Source organism: Myxocyprinus asiaticus, chromosome 1 (genome assembly GCF_019703515.2).
Source record: "Myxocyprinus asiaticus isolate MX2 ecotype Aquarium Trade chromosome 1, UBuf_Myxa_2, whole genome shotgun sequence".
Lineage (NCBI taxonomy): Eukaryota > Metazoa > Chordata > Actinopteri > Cypriniformes > Catostomidae > Myxocyprinus > Myxocyprinus asiaticus.
The window spans coordinates 34,442,369-34,462,760 of record NC_059344.1 but is presented as its reverse complement, the minus strand read 5'-3'; the positions used below and the strand labels follow the sequence as shown (position 1 = coordinate 34,462,760).

Here is a 20,392-nt window from a genome sequence, read left to right as displayed (position 1 = left end):
TGAACGAATCCCTGTCACATACATTCTGTGCTTATCTGCTGTCATCTCTGCTTTGCTCCGACGAAATAGTTTAAGTATTGATATAGTACAAAATACGATTTTTTCCGTTCCAACATTCCTTTTATGTTAACCACAAAAACATTTCAATGATATATTTTAGACAACGATGATGGTCAGACCATGGATTTTTTTTGACAACGTATTCAGACCCTGAGCTGGTAGTGTGGTGATTTGGCCTTCATACCTCAGGATGTGAATTAATTTTAAACAATTCAACAATCGAAGTCTGCTTATACAGTTACCACATGTAGTATGCAGAAAACATGGACGGAATCTAGTAAAAAATAAAAAAAAAATGCAGTATGTCATGGAATATGACATATGGATGAAAATTAATGTTTAAATGCACAATTAATCGAAATAAAATTATGATATGTCCCAGTGTGATAATTAAACTGCAAAATTCTGTGATTTAATTGAATAAATATATAATCTGCAACTGATGTACGCTTCAAATTGAATGTGTAGAGCCGGCTGCTCATACACTGAAAATACCTAATCTTGATCATCATGTGCACTCGTGTGTGTGTGTGTGTGTGTGTGTGTGTGTGTGTGTGTGTGATGACTGTGAGCAGAGCACTCTGAAGTGCACAGCACATACAGACTATGTATTTATTTAATTAAATCACAGCTTTATGGGGATTAATAATCACACTGGGTCATGTAGCGAACTGCTTATCTGGAGGTGAGAAACTACCATAAAAAAAAAACTCAATAAAAAAAAAACAGAAATGTCCAAATAAATAATGGACGCTTGTGTTTTTTGCTTAAATATTACACTTGTTGGGCACATTCAAATGTCCTGGGAATGTCCTGGAAAATTGCGCTTTGAAAAGACTGGGAACCGTGGATAATAACTGCTGGTGTTGTTTGTATCCAGACTCATCTGCTGCTGGCTGTGGTGGAGGATGAGAACACAGCACATGAGAACAGAAGAGAGATGGCAGACATTTTACTGAATGCCCTGACAGACAGACAGCAACACAGACAGACATGGAGAGACAGGTAAGTCACTCTTGTGTATGAACAGAACCCTGAGCTCTGACTAACTTGTGTCTAATGTCACATCTTCAGTGAATTGCATTGAAGAAAGTATTTCAATAGGAGGGCAATCCTTCAGGCTGAGAGAGTTCACACAAACACATGTATACACGTGCTGATAGCCCATTGACTTCCTTCCTATGAGATAAGACCGGCTGAGAGACATTGCCCATTTGTTCCGATAACAGAGAGAACCAACCTTACACACACAGATATGCATACCGAGACACTAGCACACATTTTTTCCTCTTGCTTCATTATTTCCCATCATAATAGAGAGTGTGTGTGTTACAATCTGTCTTCATTCAGATCAGGCCATTAGTCTGTCTGCAGAGCCTAAGACAGTTGAATTTTCCCATTGACGTTCCTGCGTCTTAACCTTTACAACATTAAGGAGTGCTCCCTGCCCTCTTACTCCTCTAAAGTGGTCTTGTGAGGGGGGTCGTCCCCTTGCTTTGACCTCTGAGTGATGCCCATGCCTGCTGGTACCTGTAAACAGTGTTGATGTTGTGCTGAAACTGCGTTCTTTGATGAAATGAATGGGATGATGAAAACTATGGTCCAGGCCATGATCCATTTGTCAAACGCCTTCACATTGAGCCAAACACACACAAACACACTTTTTGTCTTATCTCTCCTCCCCCACCTCACCTCTAGAGAAACCGTGCATTTATACAGTCATGCTACATCTGAATTCATGTACTTTCAGAGTGTGCTTCAAAGTATGCTCTTTTAGTATGCATCAGTGTAGTAAAGATACATTCTTGGACATACTACTTCCAGGCAAATAATTTGAGAAATACAAATAAAAAAACAAGTGCAATTTAACCCAGAGGAAGTAATTTCTTGGTAAATATAGCAGTCACACTTAAAAAAGAGCTGACTGACCCACGGTTCTCCGCTTTTTAAATCTGATGGCTTCTCAGCTTGCATGGCCTTATTGCATAGTAAAGTGTTCATTTGGGATAGTAAAGTGTCCTAACTTTAGAATTTCAGCAGATGCAGTGGTTGTTCGCCTACTGTTTCGTGAATACTGCGTATCTGGACATTTTACGCATTTGACGTACTGCTTTTTACACACTATATAGCATAATGTAGCAGAAAAGTATAAGTAAGTGTGCATTTCCGGACGTATTAACTATCCTACACAGACTAACTCACTTGCACCCTCGGAAGTTTATTTCATAAGACGGAACAGCGTGATTAGATAAGGATACCATCACTCCTTCATGTGTGCACCCACTGCAATATGTTTGAACTCATCCCTTTCCACTATCACTTCCTGCCCCCCCTCAGGAGCAAGATAACGTCACTCTCTGAACTTCAGGCACAGGTCTGTGAAGTAGCTGTCAACAAATAGCATTAAGGGAGGAGAGGCAGCATAAGGTTAAGACACACCGTTAAGACAAAAATGAACTCATAGCTGATAAGATCTTCTCTGACGCGAGGTGATAAAGTAAACGTCATGCACAGCACTCTGCTCACCTGAATGCAGTGATATATTCATACTATTATCATGACAGACTGTTATTACAACTATAAAGACTCACAGTGCTCTTTACAGACATTCATTTCTGACCACTTTTCTTGAAAGGAAACTTCTCAGAGCAGCGTGCTAAATCATGTCGCTTGTTTTGCAGTGAAAGGCTGCAATTGTTTTATTAATTTAGTATGCAGCAGGCCCACTCCTCACATTATGCCTTTCTTTTGTCTCAGCGTCTGTGTTTTGAGTGGTAAAAACCGAGTGATGAATGACTGCCGCCGCTACAGGCTCATAAACATAAGCACAGCAGGCTGATTGATTAAAGCTTTTATTGTCTTACAGACATTTGGTTTCTTAAACAGTAGTTTGAGTGTTGCAGACTGTGGGGCCTCTGAACCCCGGGGGGGGGGGGGGAGAGAGAGAGAGAGAGAGAGAGAGAGAGAGAGAGAGAGAGAGAGAGAGATGCTAAATGTGACTGTACAGTCCTCCTGTTGACCTATAGGTACTCAGGCTAAATGATGACTTCACTTCCTGTCCCCTGGTGACCAATCCATTGACTAACCTAACACCCATGCAGCTCAGATGGCTTGTTCTTAAAAATACAGTGCATCTACTATTGGTGAAAGATAACCATTTATGGTAGGAAGACCTCTAAAGGCCCTTTTACATGACTTAAACACAAGCATCATATGCTACTCTGAGCTTTACATGAAAAGCGCTGCAGATAGCATCACAGAAGGGCAGTTTTATGAGGTTGGTAGGTAGCATGACAACTGGAAGTGTGCTCAGTAAACAGTGAAAATGTAGTTGAGTTTAGAATAGAAAAAAAGTCCTGGAAATGTCTTTGATACATCGCAGAAAGAAATAAAGGACTTGTCAAACTTTGATTCACAAAGCTTTCCTGCTGGTATGCTCTTAGTAAATGTTACTAAGGATGCTCTTGGTAAATGTAAATTAGTTCAAAAATTAAGGCACCATGATGACAGATTCCAGCCTTATTTCAGGCTGGACAGCGACCAGTTCGACCTTCTCAAGTACATTTTTTATTTTATTTATTGTGACGTGACATGCAAATGTTGACAATTGCAAGTTATATGTTGAGGAATGCATCCCAAACAAACCTCTGATGACAGCAAACAAAGCATAAGAAAGTATTATGAATAACTAAAACAATAAAGTAAGTATAAATGAATAAAAATAAATTAAATGCATGCAAGAGCTCTTCATAGTTTTTGACAATTTTGAATTTTGGAAAATTTCTTGTTGCTTTTCTGTAGGGAGTGAGTTGAATCTTAAAAGTCATAGAAATTTCCATAGTGATCATACTTTTTTCTTTGCTCTGAACATTGAGTGGTGGTGGCATAGTGGGCTAAAGCACATAACTGGTAATCAGAAGGTTGCTGGTTCAATCCCCACAGCCACCACCATTGTGTCCTTGAGCAAGGCACTTAACTCCAGGTTGCTCCGGGGTTATTGTCCCTGTAATAAGTACACTGTAAGTCGCTTTGGATAAAAGCGTCTGCCAAATATGTAAATGTAAAATGAACTATTTTATTGGCTAGAAATTGCTCTTTGTGAGTGCAGTCTCTTTAAAATTATGTCTAAAGGTCCTTGTCTTTAATCTGAACATCATGGAAAAGTCATGGTAATACCATTAAAATGAATTGGTAAAAAAACCCTGTGCATATGAACCTGTGAAAGAACCCTGTCTAAAGGACACAATTAATGAGGCAAAAGTATGTGTTTGGTACAAACTTGGACCTTTCATTGCAAAGACAGAAATTGCATACAAAATGCAAATTGTCCAGTAATCATTGGCTGTGCTCCGAAAGGTCAACGGCAACTGCCGCCAAAGTTGAAATTGTTTGAACTTTGAGCACCTGCAAAATGGAGCCATTGGAAATTCTGTAACTGATGCTTCACTCCAGAGAGTCATGTGTTAGAGATTCATTTGCATAGACAGTCAAATGGCATCAACCTTTTGGTTATGTTTCATCCATATGCAAGCCACAGAGTTGTGGGTCAAAACCATTGATCTTTTGATGCCATGATATAATGAATTAAGTTTATGTTAAAGTACACAACTGAACCATACTCTTTCTTTCACACACACATACACACCCACCTTGCTCAGGTAGATCGTACAACTCCTGTCACATGTACATCCCTGTACTGACCTCTGTAGGGGTCACGGTCCATTTCAGTAGTGGGCAGATTGTGTGTTTGGGAGTTGATGAAGGGGGCAGTGCCGGGAACAGCTGTGTGGTTTGTAGTGACCGTGCTAACTGCTGTAGGCTTTGTAAGGTCATTATATGATAATGAAAATGATTACTGAATTACATGGGGGTTTAGGAGAGGGGAGGGGAGGGAACAGGCCTGAATTTGATAAATGATCTCTGAAAGTGCCCATCTGTCTCCACCCTCTCTCTCTCAGTCCCTCTTTCCCTTATTTCCATTTTCTTCCTCTTTATCTCTGTCTCTTTTTTTTAATCTTTTTTCTTATTCTTTTTTTATCCTTTATCTCAAATTATGAAAAGTAATAGAGCGAATTACCTTGAATGCAATAGGCAAAAGTGTCGACCAAATGCATAAATCTAAATCTAAAATGCTCTTCTGTTAATGCTAAATTGTGTAATTTCTGCGTCACTAGCATCACCAAACAGACCAAATGGCAGAAATGATTACTGTTTTCAAACAGATTACAGAAAACTCACCCCGTCTAGCTTTGGTTGTTCAAACATAATTCCACCCCAAACTTTTTGGAGCCACTGTTGCTGTGTTGGGCTGGATGGCTGCTCAAACAAACAGAGGCATGTTTTTATGGCACCACAGTGTTACACTTTAGGTGAAATCAACCTACATAATGCTTTACTAATAGTTGACTCTACATCGGCCATACTTTACAGCAGACAGTGGGAAAATTCAAGTTGTGAGCATAGCCTCTTCCAGATACAGATGAGGTCTATCAGGTTAAAGTGGACAGGGCAAATGTAGGGCATAATTTACTGTAGCATGTAGGCCATCCAAAGCCAGTTAGTTACAGAAGAAAAGAGCAAGAGAACACATATTTGGATGAATGAGTGTCTCTTTAAAAGGCTCTAGTGATTAATCATTTCATTTCAATTGCAAGAGATTTATGAACTTCTAAAGCCTCCATTTAATCTGTTCTCAGATAGTTTTTTTTCTTGTGTTTCTTTGGAAATGCCTCCAAATATTATTTCAATCCAGTTAATCAATTCAAAGGTCTTTGGAGCTTTGAATGAATGTGATCATTGTGACACTAGTGAAAAGGTTTGTGTGAGTGTTGCATCCTGGAGCCAACAGCTGCCCTCATCACTCACCCTCACTGTGTGACCTCTGACCCGAGGCTCTGAATGTCTGTATTTCAGTGGGTGTCGCAGTGTGTTGAGTGTGTTGTGACCTCTCGTACTTCACCTGGGTGGAAACCTTTAGAACAGAAATGCCGCAGGCTGTCATCACACACTCGCACACACACTGAAGGGTCACAGAGTTCAGAGGGCAAGCAGAAGTTTTTCTGCAAACTCCAAACATTACACACACAGACAAACATGATTGTTAACCAGCCTCGGCTTTGTCAATACAAGTGTGGCCAGTGTTCGAGGTAATGCGTTACAGGTAGTTAGCATTACGTAAAGTAACACATCTTCGAAAAATACCTAAATTACTTTTTCAAATAATTGACACACATTTAGCTTATTATTGTTTATTTACCAACAAACATGATTACAAAATCATCTCCCTTGCCCATTACATAGTCAAGTTGTCTTCTTTGAGGCTGTTTACATGGCAAGCATTGCAATGTTTATATGAGAATATAGTTGTTGCATTCAAACTATTTTGGTTGTTGAATTGCACTTCGACTAAAATATAAACCAAGCCATAGCAAAACCAGGCAAGCATAGCACTATCATTGTGGGTGACATAGAGCCTCAGTCAACTGATGGTAAGAATAAGTAATGTAAAAGTAACTTTTTATGAAAACTGGTGCTGTTTTGACACGTTACTTTCCATAAAAGTAGAGATGTCACATAATTTTTTTTTTTTTTAAGCAGTCACACAATACAAAATACTTCTTAAAGTAACACTGAATGTGCCATTATGTGTCATGGCAATAAAACAGACATATTAACACATATTCAACGTTGGTTTTCTCTCTTACTTTTATACGCGTGAAAATTCACTCCACCACCAGTTGTTGTCTCATGAGGAATGGGGTGTCTCCATAGCTGTCAATCCTGCGGCATATCTTTTGTCCCAGCAGTGACTGTGTCCCTCCCACCAGGGTCCTACAGGAGACAGACAATAGACCTGCTGTCCCAGAGTGGAGGGGAAAAGACTGTTCATGTCTATCTTCAATGAAAATGGACAGCCTCAGCCTGCACATGACAGTTCTGATGCTGGGAGAGACCTTTACAGGGATGGAGATATCACACATACACACACATTCAGCACACACTTACACTTGAGGGTTTGATGCTGTTTGCTCTCAAACTCATCTGTTTAATTAGCAGAACAGCACGCGTGTGTGTTTTTGTGCTTGTAGGACTAGTTAAAGGAATAGTTCACCCAAAAATGAACATTCTCTCATTATTCACTTACCCTGATGCCATCCCAGATGTGTATGACTTTCTTCAGCAGAACAAAATTAAGATTTCTAGAAAAATGTTGAAGCTGTGTTGGTCCTTATAATGTAAGTAAATGGGTGCCATCAGGCTGCTGGCTATTTGACAGTCCAAAAGGCATTTTTAGGCAGCATACAATTAATCCACATGACTCCAGTCTTCTGAAGCAAATCGATAGGTTGGTGTATGAAAAATAAAAAAAGATAATTAAAACTTTATTAACTTTATAAAATCATTTCCTGCCAGCAGTCGACGCATCAGTGGCGTGAACGCTAATGTTCATGCAAAAAGTCAGAAGCACCCGCTTTGTATACAACAGAGGAATGAACGTTACGTGAGAGTTAGTTCATTTCAAACAGCATCCTAGCGCTGGCCGGAATCAATGTGAAGTTAAAAACATTTTAATTATCGATTTTTTTTTTCCATACGCCAACCTATCGATTTGCTTCAGAAGACATTAATTGATTGACTGGAGTCGTGTGGATTACTTTTATGCTGCCTAAGTATGCCTTTTGGACCGTCAAATATCCAGCAGCCTGATGACACCCATTTACTTACATTATAAGGACCTACAGAGCTTAAACATTTTTCTAAAAATCTTAATTTGTGTTTTGCTGAAGAGAGACAGTCATACACATATGGTATTGCATCAGGGTAAGTGAATAATAAGAGAATTTTCATTTTGGGGTAAACTATCCATTTAATGAAAGAGCCATAGCAACACACAAGTAAACACACACCTTCATATGAACATGCATATACACATAACAGACTCACATATGCATCAGGATTGGGTCCCTTTCAATTAAATGAGTTGGAATTTTAATTTAATTGGCCACACCCCACAGAATGTTGAATTGAATTATAATTAGGATGACATGGTGGAATTTACTGATTTTAATTGTAATGAAATCCAACACAGATGCTTTTCGTCTGTCCATCACAAGTTTGTGACAAGACATCAATATTTTGGTTAATCATTCTTTTTGAAAACGGATGCCTATATTCCAGTGTGGGGTAAATTGAAGCATTTTGGGAAATGAATGGTTTATGATGAGTATTATGTAATACTGAAAAATAAGATTAGTATAATGGAAATCTACACTAAAGCTAATATGCTGTATGAATTAATTTAAAGAGCACCTATTATGGTTTTTCAAATTTTACCTTTCATGTAGTGTGTTATATAGCTGTTTGTGAATATAAAAAAGTCTGCAAAGTTTCAAAAATCAAAGTGCACAACAAATGGAGTTATTGACTCCCAAAAGAAAGAACCGATTCTGAACACCTGAAACAAGTCATTAGTAATTCCAGACTTACTTCCTGTACTAACCTACGTAATTTGGTAACAAAAAACCCGTCTCTGGTCTTCATTGGCTTCTCGCGAACAGCTTTGACCCGCCCTCAAACACTACACTAAGTGATAGACCAGTCACAACAGACTGGGACATCTGACCAATCAGAGCTGAGTAGGATCTCTGAAAGGAGGAGTTTAGAATGAATCCTTTAGAACGGATCATTGAACGAGTCGTTTTTGACACTGGGAAAAAAGGTAATGCTGCAATTTAAATTATGAGCAAATTAAAATGTTTTTTGACCTTGGATGCATGTAAATCTATTGTTTGAGACCTTTAAAACAAAATTAGGCACATTTTAAAACCATAATAGGTGCTCTTTAAATTTCATTGCATTTTAATCCTGCTTCTTTAAACATTTAATTGGAATTGGAATTCTGCACCATTTGACACCTCAATTCAAATAAAATTTGAATTCAGGAATTAAATTGGAATTTAAAAGGCATTCTTAATTCAATTCTGAATAATTCTCTGAATCAGAATCAGGTTTATTGCCAGAGTAAGTTACACTTGTAAGGAATTTGCCTTTGTGGGTTGTTCCGGAAGAAATCACAATATACATTATACAATATATACAGTGGTCGAGTAATTTTGCTTCAAAGCAGCTTTAAAGAGAATCATGCCTTAATGCCTTAATAGTCTTAAAGCCACCATTGAAGAGCTTTATAATGCCTTAAAGTCTTTAAGTCCCTAGTGAGCAAGACAAAGGCTACTCTGGCTAGGAAAAAAAAAAAAAAAGATTTAGTTAATGGAGAGAAAAATCAGGAGAGGAACCAAACTTAGCTTGGGGTGCTCATCATTCTTTGGCATTATTTAATGTACAATACAAAACAGTAAACAATATACAATCTGGGGTGTGTAACAGTGTGCCTTCAATTCATATAGGCAGAGTTGCATTTGCCAGGGCCTTTGATGGGTGTTTAGCTTGGCACTGGCTGTTATATTTACAGCAGTGTTGTAGCATTGCTGGCTAGAGCTTCTTCTATGTTTTACTGTTGGCTCCAGTGCTCACGGGCAAACACCTGGGCCTGGCTCTCAGTAAACACACACACACACACACACACCCTCCAACTGGTGTGTTTACTGACTATGCACAGAGAGGTAACATTTATTTGTGTGTGTCTGGGTGTTTCTTTCATCATCGGCAGGGCTGTAATTAGTGTGAAAGTGATGGTTGGGCTTAAAAAGCTGTCATCTAATTTGTCTATCTTTATCGAAACAAACATGTGTGGTCCCTCCCTCGCGACATGCGTGCGATGTGTTATTACCAGTAAAACGAGCGTCTGAGAGTTTGATTATAAATTACTTTGATACGCCTAAACTGCTGTTTAGCAATCATACAGCTATGCATAACATGCCCACTATGGCTGCCGTATACCCCCCCCCCCACCCATGCTCTCGTATGCCTGCGGTCATCAGAATTGAAGAGTACACGCAGAAACCCACTAAGTGAACCGCTTGGATTTGGGCGGACGCCAGTGCACACTGGAATGTCATTTTGAATGTCTAATGGTAATTTTCATTATATTTGTTTGTGGAGAGAAAAAAATAAGTCCTATTTGTTTTTTAGATTGTACATTTGTGGCAAACAAACATAAATGCATACAAGAGATTACACCCCAACCTACACATAGAAGATGCACACACAAGCGTGAGTACTGTTGAACACATGTGCCATTCTTTCTAATAGCAGGGTGGATGAGGCCTGTTCCTTATCACATGGAAGGCTTCATTATGTGATCAAACTCTAAACAACAGTTTACCAGAGGACATGATTCAGCAAGTTACCTCCCCGTGTAAAACTAACGTTTATCGGATGCGTCCAAATGAGAGGGGAGAAAGCCATTGTAAAGAGAAATTGCTTTTTGTTTTAATTGCTCACTTGGCTAATAAACACAGCATCTCATAATTATACTTTTTGCTGCAATGGTAAATGGTTTGCCATGCTTGATGCAATTATAAACGCCACAGAAATTCAGGGCCCCAGCAAACAGTCACAGAGTCTGCTATTAAGCATTGATTTTATATGGAAAGAAAGACAGAGAAATACGTGAGGCTAACCAGAGCGACGCAACATTACTGCATCTCTGGAAAAGCCAAAAACAGTGTAAACTAAAGCGGACAAGTCTAGTGAGGATATGTGAACAAGAATGTGGAAACTTGCTTGTCGAGAATGCCTTATTAATTGTTGCTGAACACACTGAAACACGCACACATACACTTTCACACTTATGCCCCTTAGTAAGGCTGCAACTGCTAAATTTTTCCTTAGAACAGAAGTTAAATGTACCCCTGAGATTCCTGTTTGAAGTTGTGGCTTTTGCCTTTAAAAAATGTTCCAGGTTCAATACAAATTGATCTCAATCTACAACATTTGTGGCATAATGTTGATTACCACAAAAAATTATTTCAACTTGTCACTTATTTATTTAAAAACAGAGCAAAAACTGATGTTACAGTATGACACTTATAATAGAAGTGAATGAGGACTCTCCATAAATGTTAAAACAACACGTTTCAAAAGTGTAGTCGCAATGAAAATATTATACGTATTAAACTTATATCTTATCTCTGTAAAGTTATATCAAATATGTCATCATGACAACAAAGTTGTAAAATCGAATCTTGCAATGTCCCATTAAGGAGGACAGCAAAGTAGGTAGAATAGACACTTTAATAAAGAACAGTGATTAAAACTGACTGGAACTACCTGTGCATTAAATGGTTTTAAAGCATGCATCCCAGCCATTCAGAATAGAGTATTTGGACAGACCATTGTATAAGCAATTTTATCACACTAAAATCATGTTAACACATAAAATATTTGCATCTTGTGGCTATATTTATGAAACAGTGTGTATTTTAATGTTTATAATCTAACCATACAAATGAAGGAGTCGAAATTATTTGTTGTGGTTATCAGCATTTTGCTACAAATGCTGTCAATTGAGTGGGTGTATTAAACCCGGAACATTCCTTCAAAATAAATAAATAAATAAATATAAAAAAAACATGAACACATTTTAAAAATCTTTTATATGTGTGTAGTTTTTAAGCGGAAGACTTTGATGAGGTTTTTGTTATTTTATAACAAGCCAAATGGTAGATGGTCAGTTATCCAGTGGATGATTCAAAGGTCACATGCTTGTTAAAAGGATGCTGATTGGAGCTTTAGACAGCCCCAGTCTGAGAAGGTATCATGTGATGAGACTACTCTACTGATGTGTTTGCATAAGTCTGAGGTTAGACAATATGAATCTCACACTTATGACCTTAACTAGAAGAAAATGTAAGTAGTGTTTTCCTGTGCAAAACTCGCCTCCATGATGCTAAGGTGTTCTGTGTGGTTGTTATTACATTTCTATGTGGTTACTTGAATGTTATGATGTGGTTGCTAGGGTGTTCTGGGTGTTAACTTACTGGCCCAAGTCAATAGAGCACATACCCAAGTCTGATGTTCTGATTTTTGGCTCGGGTTCCTCCTCCAGTGCAAGTCTATGGGATTTTTCCCATCAAAAATGTTGAGGGTAAGTTACGTATATATAAAAGTAATACACAACCATACAGTAAGTATGAGCAATATAATGATGCTTGTCTTAGAAAATCTCTAAATAGCTGTCTGTCCTCATACTTTGAGTTGACTCTCGAAAAATTTACCCCCAAACGTGATTAAAAAGTCACCTTATTTATGACGTTTTCTTCTACATGCAAGCACAGATCTCTGGTATGCTTTGTGTTTGTGTTTGTGTGTTTATGTGTGTGTGTGTGTGGGTGTGTGTGTGGGGGTGTGTGTGGGTGTGTGTGTGTACTTCATATCCTTGCCTGTGCTGAAGTGACATGTACGTTTATGATAGTGTTAGCTCTCCTTAATCTCCCTCTCCACAGACACACACACTCACTCACTCCTTTTGCCCTTGCACTGTTAATTATTTCCAACACCGCTGGAACAGTCCTCTTCATGGCAAGCATATTGTGTCTGGCAGACAAGTGGCGGGTTATAAATGATCCTGAAGGTGAAGATGTGACTGTGAGGAGATAGTTATGAAAATTTCATCTGTCTGTGCATTACAGCTACAGCTGCTGCTGTCAGTGGAGAAATTACTACAGGTCATCCCTGTCATAGAGAGAGGGGGACATCAGAGCGGACCTGTCACACTCCTAAACACACATACTCAACACATACTTTCCCCAAGCTGTCTGTGCTCATTACTAAATTTAGACAGGGATACAGCAGGCAGGTGGAGCAGACCTTTTAACCTTACCTGCCGCCATCAGCTGCTGTCTGTGTGTAGTTGTATCTCATTGTGGACATCCAAATGTTGGTCCTGCATGCACAATCTAATCAGAATGATTGCTTGCAATTGTGTGTGTGTGTGTGTGTGTAAAAGTATGGGGCTCTTATTGATTTGTAAAAATAATAAAATAATTAAAAACAGGTTTAAAACATTAGAAACTTCACCTTTAACAAGCTGTTTGGCAATAATGGCAAAAGTCATTTATTTCCATTATTGCCATTGTAGAAACACCCTCTCTGAAGGCATATTTTATGTTTTTAAAATTTATTTTAGCATCTCGTCTGTTTACAATTTAGCATTTTTAGATGTAGTGTCAAAAAGTTAAAATAACTTAAACTTCTAAAAATCTTTCTCAGTGTGTCTATTTTTTTGCACTCTTGTCTAGCTTTTTTAGTGCAAGGATGTGTTCTGTCTGAATGGCCCCTGAAGTCTAGCGCACACTACATGAGTCAAGCTCATCTCCTTTGATGTTTTGGGTCTGCGACTCGAGATGATAATGATAAGGTTACGACTGCAACCACGATTCTCTGAAATGAGAGAAATGCTGCATCATAGCTGCAGCTCATCATATAGAGTTATCCCAGCAGGCGTAGCCAATCTCTGAAATTCTTTAAAATCCCGCCAATTTTAATTGGCAGATTGTAGCAAAGATTTAAATGGTCCGCGACGATAAGTCTCAGATCCCATGGCCGAAGGTCTTGTAATTTGCACACTCCTGACTAGTCACAGACACTGCAACGTATTTCAAACCTGCTTAAAATCAGTCGCCTGGTGTGCGCACTGTCCCGATGAGCAAAAGACCAACATTTAGCGATAGGTAATGAAATGCATAGAAATAAAAATAGGAAAGCAATGCATTGAGAAGTAGGAGACAGAAAATAAAAGAAAATAATACAACACCAATGTCTCCCTACCTGCTGTCTTATCATTTTCAGCTAAAATGATAAGATATTACCCCCCCCCCCCCCCCCCCAATCAGTGCAATAAACTGCTGGAAGCCATTCTTTCATGTTGTTTGTTGACATGTTATCACTAATAAACTTGCCCGTTGCTATGTGCAGGAGTTTGTGAATGAATTTCAGGATTGTGTCTTAAAGGTGCACTCAGTAACTTCTTGCTCTGATTTTGTTTTTCCTAATGTTGCTCGACTTTTGTCATCTTGGACTTACAGTGACACCTAGTGGTGTGGATGCAGCATCATTAAAAATCGTAATAGATGCCATTGTAGAAATGCACTATTCACAATCAGCCATGATTAATTTAATCCAAGAGTGAAAGTGTACAATAACAAGACTGCTACTGAGATTAAGCGAGTAGTATTCAGCTGGTCATGTGATCCAAAAATGGCAGCCCCCATGAGAGTGCCCCTCCCCGATGTAGAATAAAAGAGCTTTTATAAGGTTACTGAAATGACTAGAGTCCTCGTCTCGTGTGAGTGGTCATGATTTTTATGTTTCAAAATTACATTTAATTTCTTTAGGAGTAAAACTGTTTTTAATGGGGAAAAAATGACAGTGCAACTTTAAGATACGTTTTGGGTGATCCATTTGATCCGTTGCCGGTTACATGCAGATGTACAAGAATATAACCATTTGAACGGAAATTTTAAAAAAGTGAATACATATACCTGTACATGCCCAAGAACTTCACAGATTTTCTTCAGTATGCCGGATATCAACATGCAGTGACAGATGAGAAGCACACACATCTGACAGTTAATACAGGTATTCCACTAAAATAAAATAAGAACGTAAAATAACATGCTGACGTATTGATTGAAGTATGCCATCATGAAATCAGAGACTCTTCCCTCGAAATCCAAACACAAGTGGTCAAAAGAGTTGACCAAATCTGTTTGTGAATGTGTCACCCAAAACGCATCATAATACCAAGTATAAACAGGGCTTCAATTGGGGGCGAGTGCTCGTGTAGTGTGTGCATCAACACGAATGAAAACAAAACACTGTGAGTCGTTAAGTGTGCGCAGGGCGGCAACTGCAAGTCATGTAGTGTGCACTTTGCTTTAGTGCACCTTCGTGTTTTTTTGTAATTAACATTTTTTATTGATTCTACATTAAATAAAGAAGAGCAAAACATATATACATTGAATCAACATTTAATCCCCACAACCACCCCTTCCAATCCCAAACCCCACCCTGACCCCCAATAAACATTCCTTTGAGTATATACACAAAAAAGCAAAACACACACACACACACAAAAAATTATAACTCATTGTCACACACATTTATACCTCCACCTCTCTTAAATCTTTCTCCCATAATCTCTTGATAGAAGTTAAAGCTCCCTCCCCCAGACTCTGAATTAGCAGGGAGTAATACACTGATGCCTCATGACCTTTTCCAAAAGCAGTAATCACCTCTCCCAGAGTATCTGTCGCTTTAGGGGGGTGTATGCTACTCCCCAAAATACTACAGAGCAGGTGGAGGAGCTGTAAATACCTAAAGAAGTGAGATCTGGAAATCCCAAAATGTTGAAACCAATTTTCATATGATTTCAACACTCCACTCTCATATAGGTCACCGAGTGTATTAACCTCCCTCACAATCCACTCTGACCAGCAGAAAGGTGACTTATTAATACATAATTTGGGGTTCAGCCATATGCTCGAGGCAACATTTAAATAAATGTCCGAATTAAACACTCTGGACACTTTTGTCCATACCTAGTGCAAATGCGAGATAACGGGGTGTAACTTAACTTCTCTGATTAGTTTGATAGAAAGACTTTGCAATGGCGAAATAGGGGCAAGAACTTCCTGTTCAATACAAACCAGGGAGGGGCTCTCTCAGGTGGAAGCGACCAGTGAGCCAAATGTCTGAGACCGAATGCATAATAATAAAACAAAATCTTGGGTAGGCCTAGCCCACCATTGTTAATCAGCCTATGTAATTTATTGGAATGTAATCTGGGACGTTTACCATTCCAAATGAAGGACTTCGCTATGCTATCAAATTGCTTGAAATAAGAGAGGGGGACATCTACAGGGAGAGATTGTAGCAGGTAGTTACATTTTGGAATACAATTCATTTTAATAACATTAACCTTCCCAATGTAATGAAGCCCACCTGCCCACATCACTCGAAAACCTTTTTATTAAAGGGTCCAAATTAACTCAACAAATTTGCTGGGAATAAAATGCCCAAATACTTAATGCCCTGTTTGGGCCACTGGAAGGCGCCTGGCTGAAAAGCCGTTACTGGGCAGTACACTGTCAGAGCCAAAGCTTCGGACTTAGACCAATTGACTCTGTATCCTGAGAACTTAGAAAAGTAATTAATAATTTTGTGGAGGCAAGGCATAGATCTAATGGGGTTGGAGATGAATAACAAAATATCATCTGCATAAAGCAAAAGCTTATGTGCCATACCTCCTGCTACCACTCCTGGAATATCATCTTCCTTTCTTATCACAGCTGCTAATGTTTCCAGGGCAAGACAGAACTGTAATGTGGAAAGAGGGCAACCCTGCCAGGTGCCCCTATCCAGAGTAAAATAATCTGAAATTAATCCATTTGTTTGTACCGCCGCTACCGGGTGTCTATAAAGTAACTTAATCCATCCAATAAAAGTATTCCCAAGCCCATATATTTCCAAAATCTTAAAAAGATAATCCCATTCTACAATATCAAATGTTTCTCAGCATCAAGTGAGATAGTAGCAACTGGAGTTTGATCATTCGCCACTGACCACATGATATTGATGAAACGCCTAATGTTATCAGAAGAGCTGCGGCCCCGGATAAACTCCACCTGATCTATATGTATAAGAGATGTCATAACTTTACTTAATCGATTAGCCCAAATTTTTGACAATATTTTAACGTCTAGCTGGATCAGGGACATTGGACGGTAACTCTTACACTCGCTTGGATCTTTGTTCTTTTTAAGGATCAGATTTATCTGGGCTTGTGTCATGGTTGGCGGAAGCTTTCCATTCTTTAATGATTCCGTATAAACTTCTAGCAAAAGTGGAGACAATTCTATAGCATAAGATCTAAAAAATTCAGCGGCAAAGCCATCTGGCCCCCAGAGCCTTGCCTGTAGGCAAGGCCTTAATTACCTCGCCAAACTCCTCCAAGTTTATCTCAGAATCAAGAGAATTTTTTGGCTCAGCCGTCAGTTTAGGAAGTTCTAATGGTTCCACAAAGTTTCTATTATCCTCATCAGTGGAAGAAGACATGGAATTGTAGAGATCAAGATAGAATTATTTAAAAGCATTATTAATATAATGGCCAAATTAAATATTTCACCACCAGCAGATTTCACTGAGGGAATGGTAGAAAAAGAATCTCTCTGTTTTATATACCTAGCCAGAAATGTTCCTGCCTTTTCCCCTGACCCCTGAATAGCCAAAACTCCACCTTCCATGACAAAATAGTATCATATCTGTATTTCAGTCGGGTTAATTCTCTGAGGCCATCAGACAACATTCGGCGCTTCAGCTCCGCCTTGGTACTTTTAATATTCCCTTCCAACTCCACAAGTTCTCGTGCTTTGGATTTTTTGATGAATGAGGCATACTATATGATCCGACCCCTAAGAACCACCTTAAGTGCCTCCCAAGCCACGCCCACACTAGTTGGTCTCAATATAAACATTGATTTCAGCCTTTAACATTTGTTTGAATTCAGGATTTTGCAAAAGGGATACATTAAAGCGCCAACTATATGATTTATTTTTTCTCCAAATGTGGCAACAACTCTAAACTCACCAGGGTGTGATCTGAGACTAATATGTTTACAATTGAGCAATCCACAAGAGATGAAATGAGGGACTTCAATATATATGTATAAAAAAATCAATTCTAGAATAAATCTTATGGACTGATGAAAAAATGTATAGTCCCTACCAGATGGGTTCAAAAGTCTCCAAATATCTGTAAGACCAAGATTTTTACACATCCTGTGAAGCGTCAATGTTGCTCTAGGGGGCTTTTGCTTCACTATGATCAAGGACTGAGTCCATCATAAGATTAAATTCTCCTCCCAATATTATATCATGAGTGGTGCCAATGGCTTGCAACATCCCTTCAAGATTTATAAAAAAGCCCTGATTATCAGTGTTAGGTGCGTAAATATTAGCCAAAATCAACCTTTGCCCCTGAATTTCTGCTAAAACAATAATGACTTTTCCTAATTTATCTTTAATCTGTTTGAGACATTTGAATTGTAGATGTTTACTTATCAATGTAATGACTCCCCTGCTCTTACTTGAGCCAGCACTAAAGAAAACATGTCCACCCCATATCTTCCCAAATTTTTCAGCTTCCTGCGGGGAAAGATCAAATATCAAATTTCGTACGCTTAATAAAAGAAATAACCGTCCTTCTTTTTATGGGGTGCCCCAACCCATTCACATTCCACGTGGAGAGAGACAATCCGCTCATATTAATATTTGACATTTTGACATGTGAGAAAAAATAGATTGTGTGTCAAAAATAAAATTATAAAGACCACATTCCAACATTGGTGTAATAGTGAATTCCCGAACATCCCCCAGAAAAAAAAAAAAAAAAACAGAAAAAAGAAAAATGTGCGCATCAACCCCGCGCACGACGGTGCCAACCGGCATCCATCTCTTTAAACTCAAACAGTCCATGTATGCCTACGAGAGTCCCCGTGACAACTTTGCCAATGGATTGCTCAAGTCCGGTGCTTCTATACAAATTTTGTGAGACAGAATTACACAACAGCAAATAATCTATAAAACAAACTCCAGCCAGTGTGTAGATTCATCCACATAATTGTCCCGAAGGTGTGTTCCTCCACAAAACAAGCTCCAGCCACTAGTGGAACCAGCACACACACAAAAAAAAGGTACAGTTCCCTCGGGCAGTCAAACGAATGTTCAGTGAGCCGGCCCATTCGGCTGTTTCTTGAGTGTAACAAATGCCCTAATCACTCTAATGATTTACAAGAAATATTCCACAAAACAAGCTCCATCCATGAGGAGGCATAAACACAAAACTTGTAGATTCATCTACAAACTGTACAGAAGGAGTGTTATTCCACAAAACAAACTCCAGCAGCTAGGCGGAACCAACACAAAAAGGAACAAAGAAGGTGCTCAGTTCCTTGGACAGTTAAGTGAATGTTCAGTGAGTCAGGCCCACTCGGCTGTTACGTGTGTGGAACAAGTGCCCAAATCACTCCAATGTTTGCAAGAAATATTCCAAAAACAAACTCCATCCAATAGGAGGCATAAGAACAAATAACGTGCAGATTCATCCACAAACTGTCCTGAAGGAGTGCTATTCCACAAAACAAACTCCAGCCACTAGGCGGAACAACACAAAAAGAAACACATAAAGTGCTCCGTTTCCTCATACTGTCAAGTGATTGTTCAGTGAGTCAGGTCCACTCAGTTGCATCGAGAGCATCACACAATGACTTACTCATTCCATTGACTTTATAAAGGACATCGATTGCTGTGGGCATGTAAATATTTTGCGGCCATCCTTAGTATCTATTCTCAACTTGGCCGGGAACATCAGTGCAAAAGGGACCTTCCATTGATGTAAGAATTTCTTGCATTCCTTGAATCGATCATGTTTCTCTCTTGTCGAATTTGCAAAGTCTGGGAACAAGAAATGCTGTGGTTCTTCCAAGAAAGCCTTCCTTTACTCCTCACCTCGTGTAACACAATATCTTTATCGGATGATCTCAGAAATTTGGCCAGAATTAATCGGGGCCTGTCTCCCTCCGTGGATCTCTGAGCTGGGACTATGTGAGCTCACTCAATTTCCAAATTACGGCCTGTTATGTCGAGCTGACTCGGGAAGAGCTCGTCTAGGAATTTCACCATATCTCAGCCTTCTTCGTCTTCAGGAATTCCAATAATTCAGACATTGTTTCACCAATTACGATTCTCAAGGTCTTCCAACTTTTCCCAAACACGCTCCAAGTCCGTCTTGGTTAGCAGCTAATTCCTTCTCCGATGATTCCAGATAATCAATCCATTTCTTGACATCCGACACTCTTGTAACCAACTCAGTGAATTTCGTCTACATGGCTGTGGTCGATCTACATATTACAGCAAGATCCTTCAAGTCAGCAACGATCTTTGTCAGCATTGCCGTCATGTTCGACAGTTGATGCTGAATCTCTTCCACCGCACCGGCCAAATTAAGTCCCGGACTAACGGCCTGTTGCTCAGGGGCCTCAGCTTGAGCACGTAAGTGTCTTTTAATGTCTCCAGAGCCCGAGGATTTTGAATTTTTTGACATATTGTCTTCATTGAATAATTATGGAACAGAGCATATCGAATCCCACCGGTTTATGACACAAAAAGCATTAAAACCAGCAAAGTGCGCAGAGCTTGCTGTTCACACATCCGAACCTCACATAGTGCCACATGACTCCACCTTCGTGTTTTTACACAATTGGTTGTGTGTGAATGTGTGTATGAATGGTGAAAACTCATACAAAGTGTGGCAAGATTCACAAAGGTGAATGTACCATTCTGACGTCTTTAAAAATGATTTTCTCTGCCTC

General features: G+C 39.1%; 1 protein-coding gene across 2 annotated transcripts in view; it reads left to right on the top strand.

Annotated features, from left to right (window-relative positions):
• The window catches only part of LOC127444144 (alpha-ketoglutarate-dependent dioxygenase FTO-like), a 208,405-nt gene that overhangs the window by 100,427 nt on the left and 87,586 nt on the right, over positions 1-20,392 (top strand). For both annotated transcript variants that reach the window (XM_051703365.1, XM_051703373.1), the window contains exon 8: positions 941-1,065. In XM_051703365.1, the coding sequence (XP_051559325.1) occupies positions 941-1,065 (125 nt within the window). The remainder of the gene's footprint in view (positions 1-940; positions 1,066-20,392) is intronic.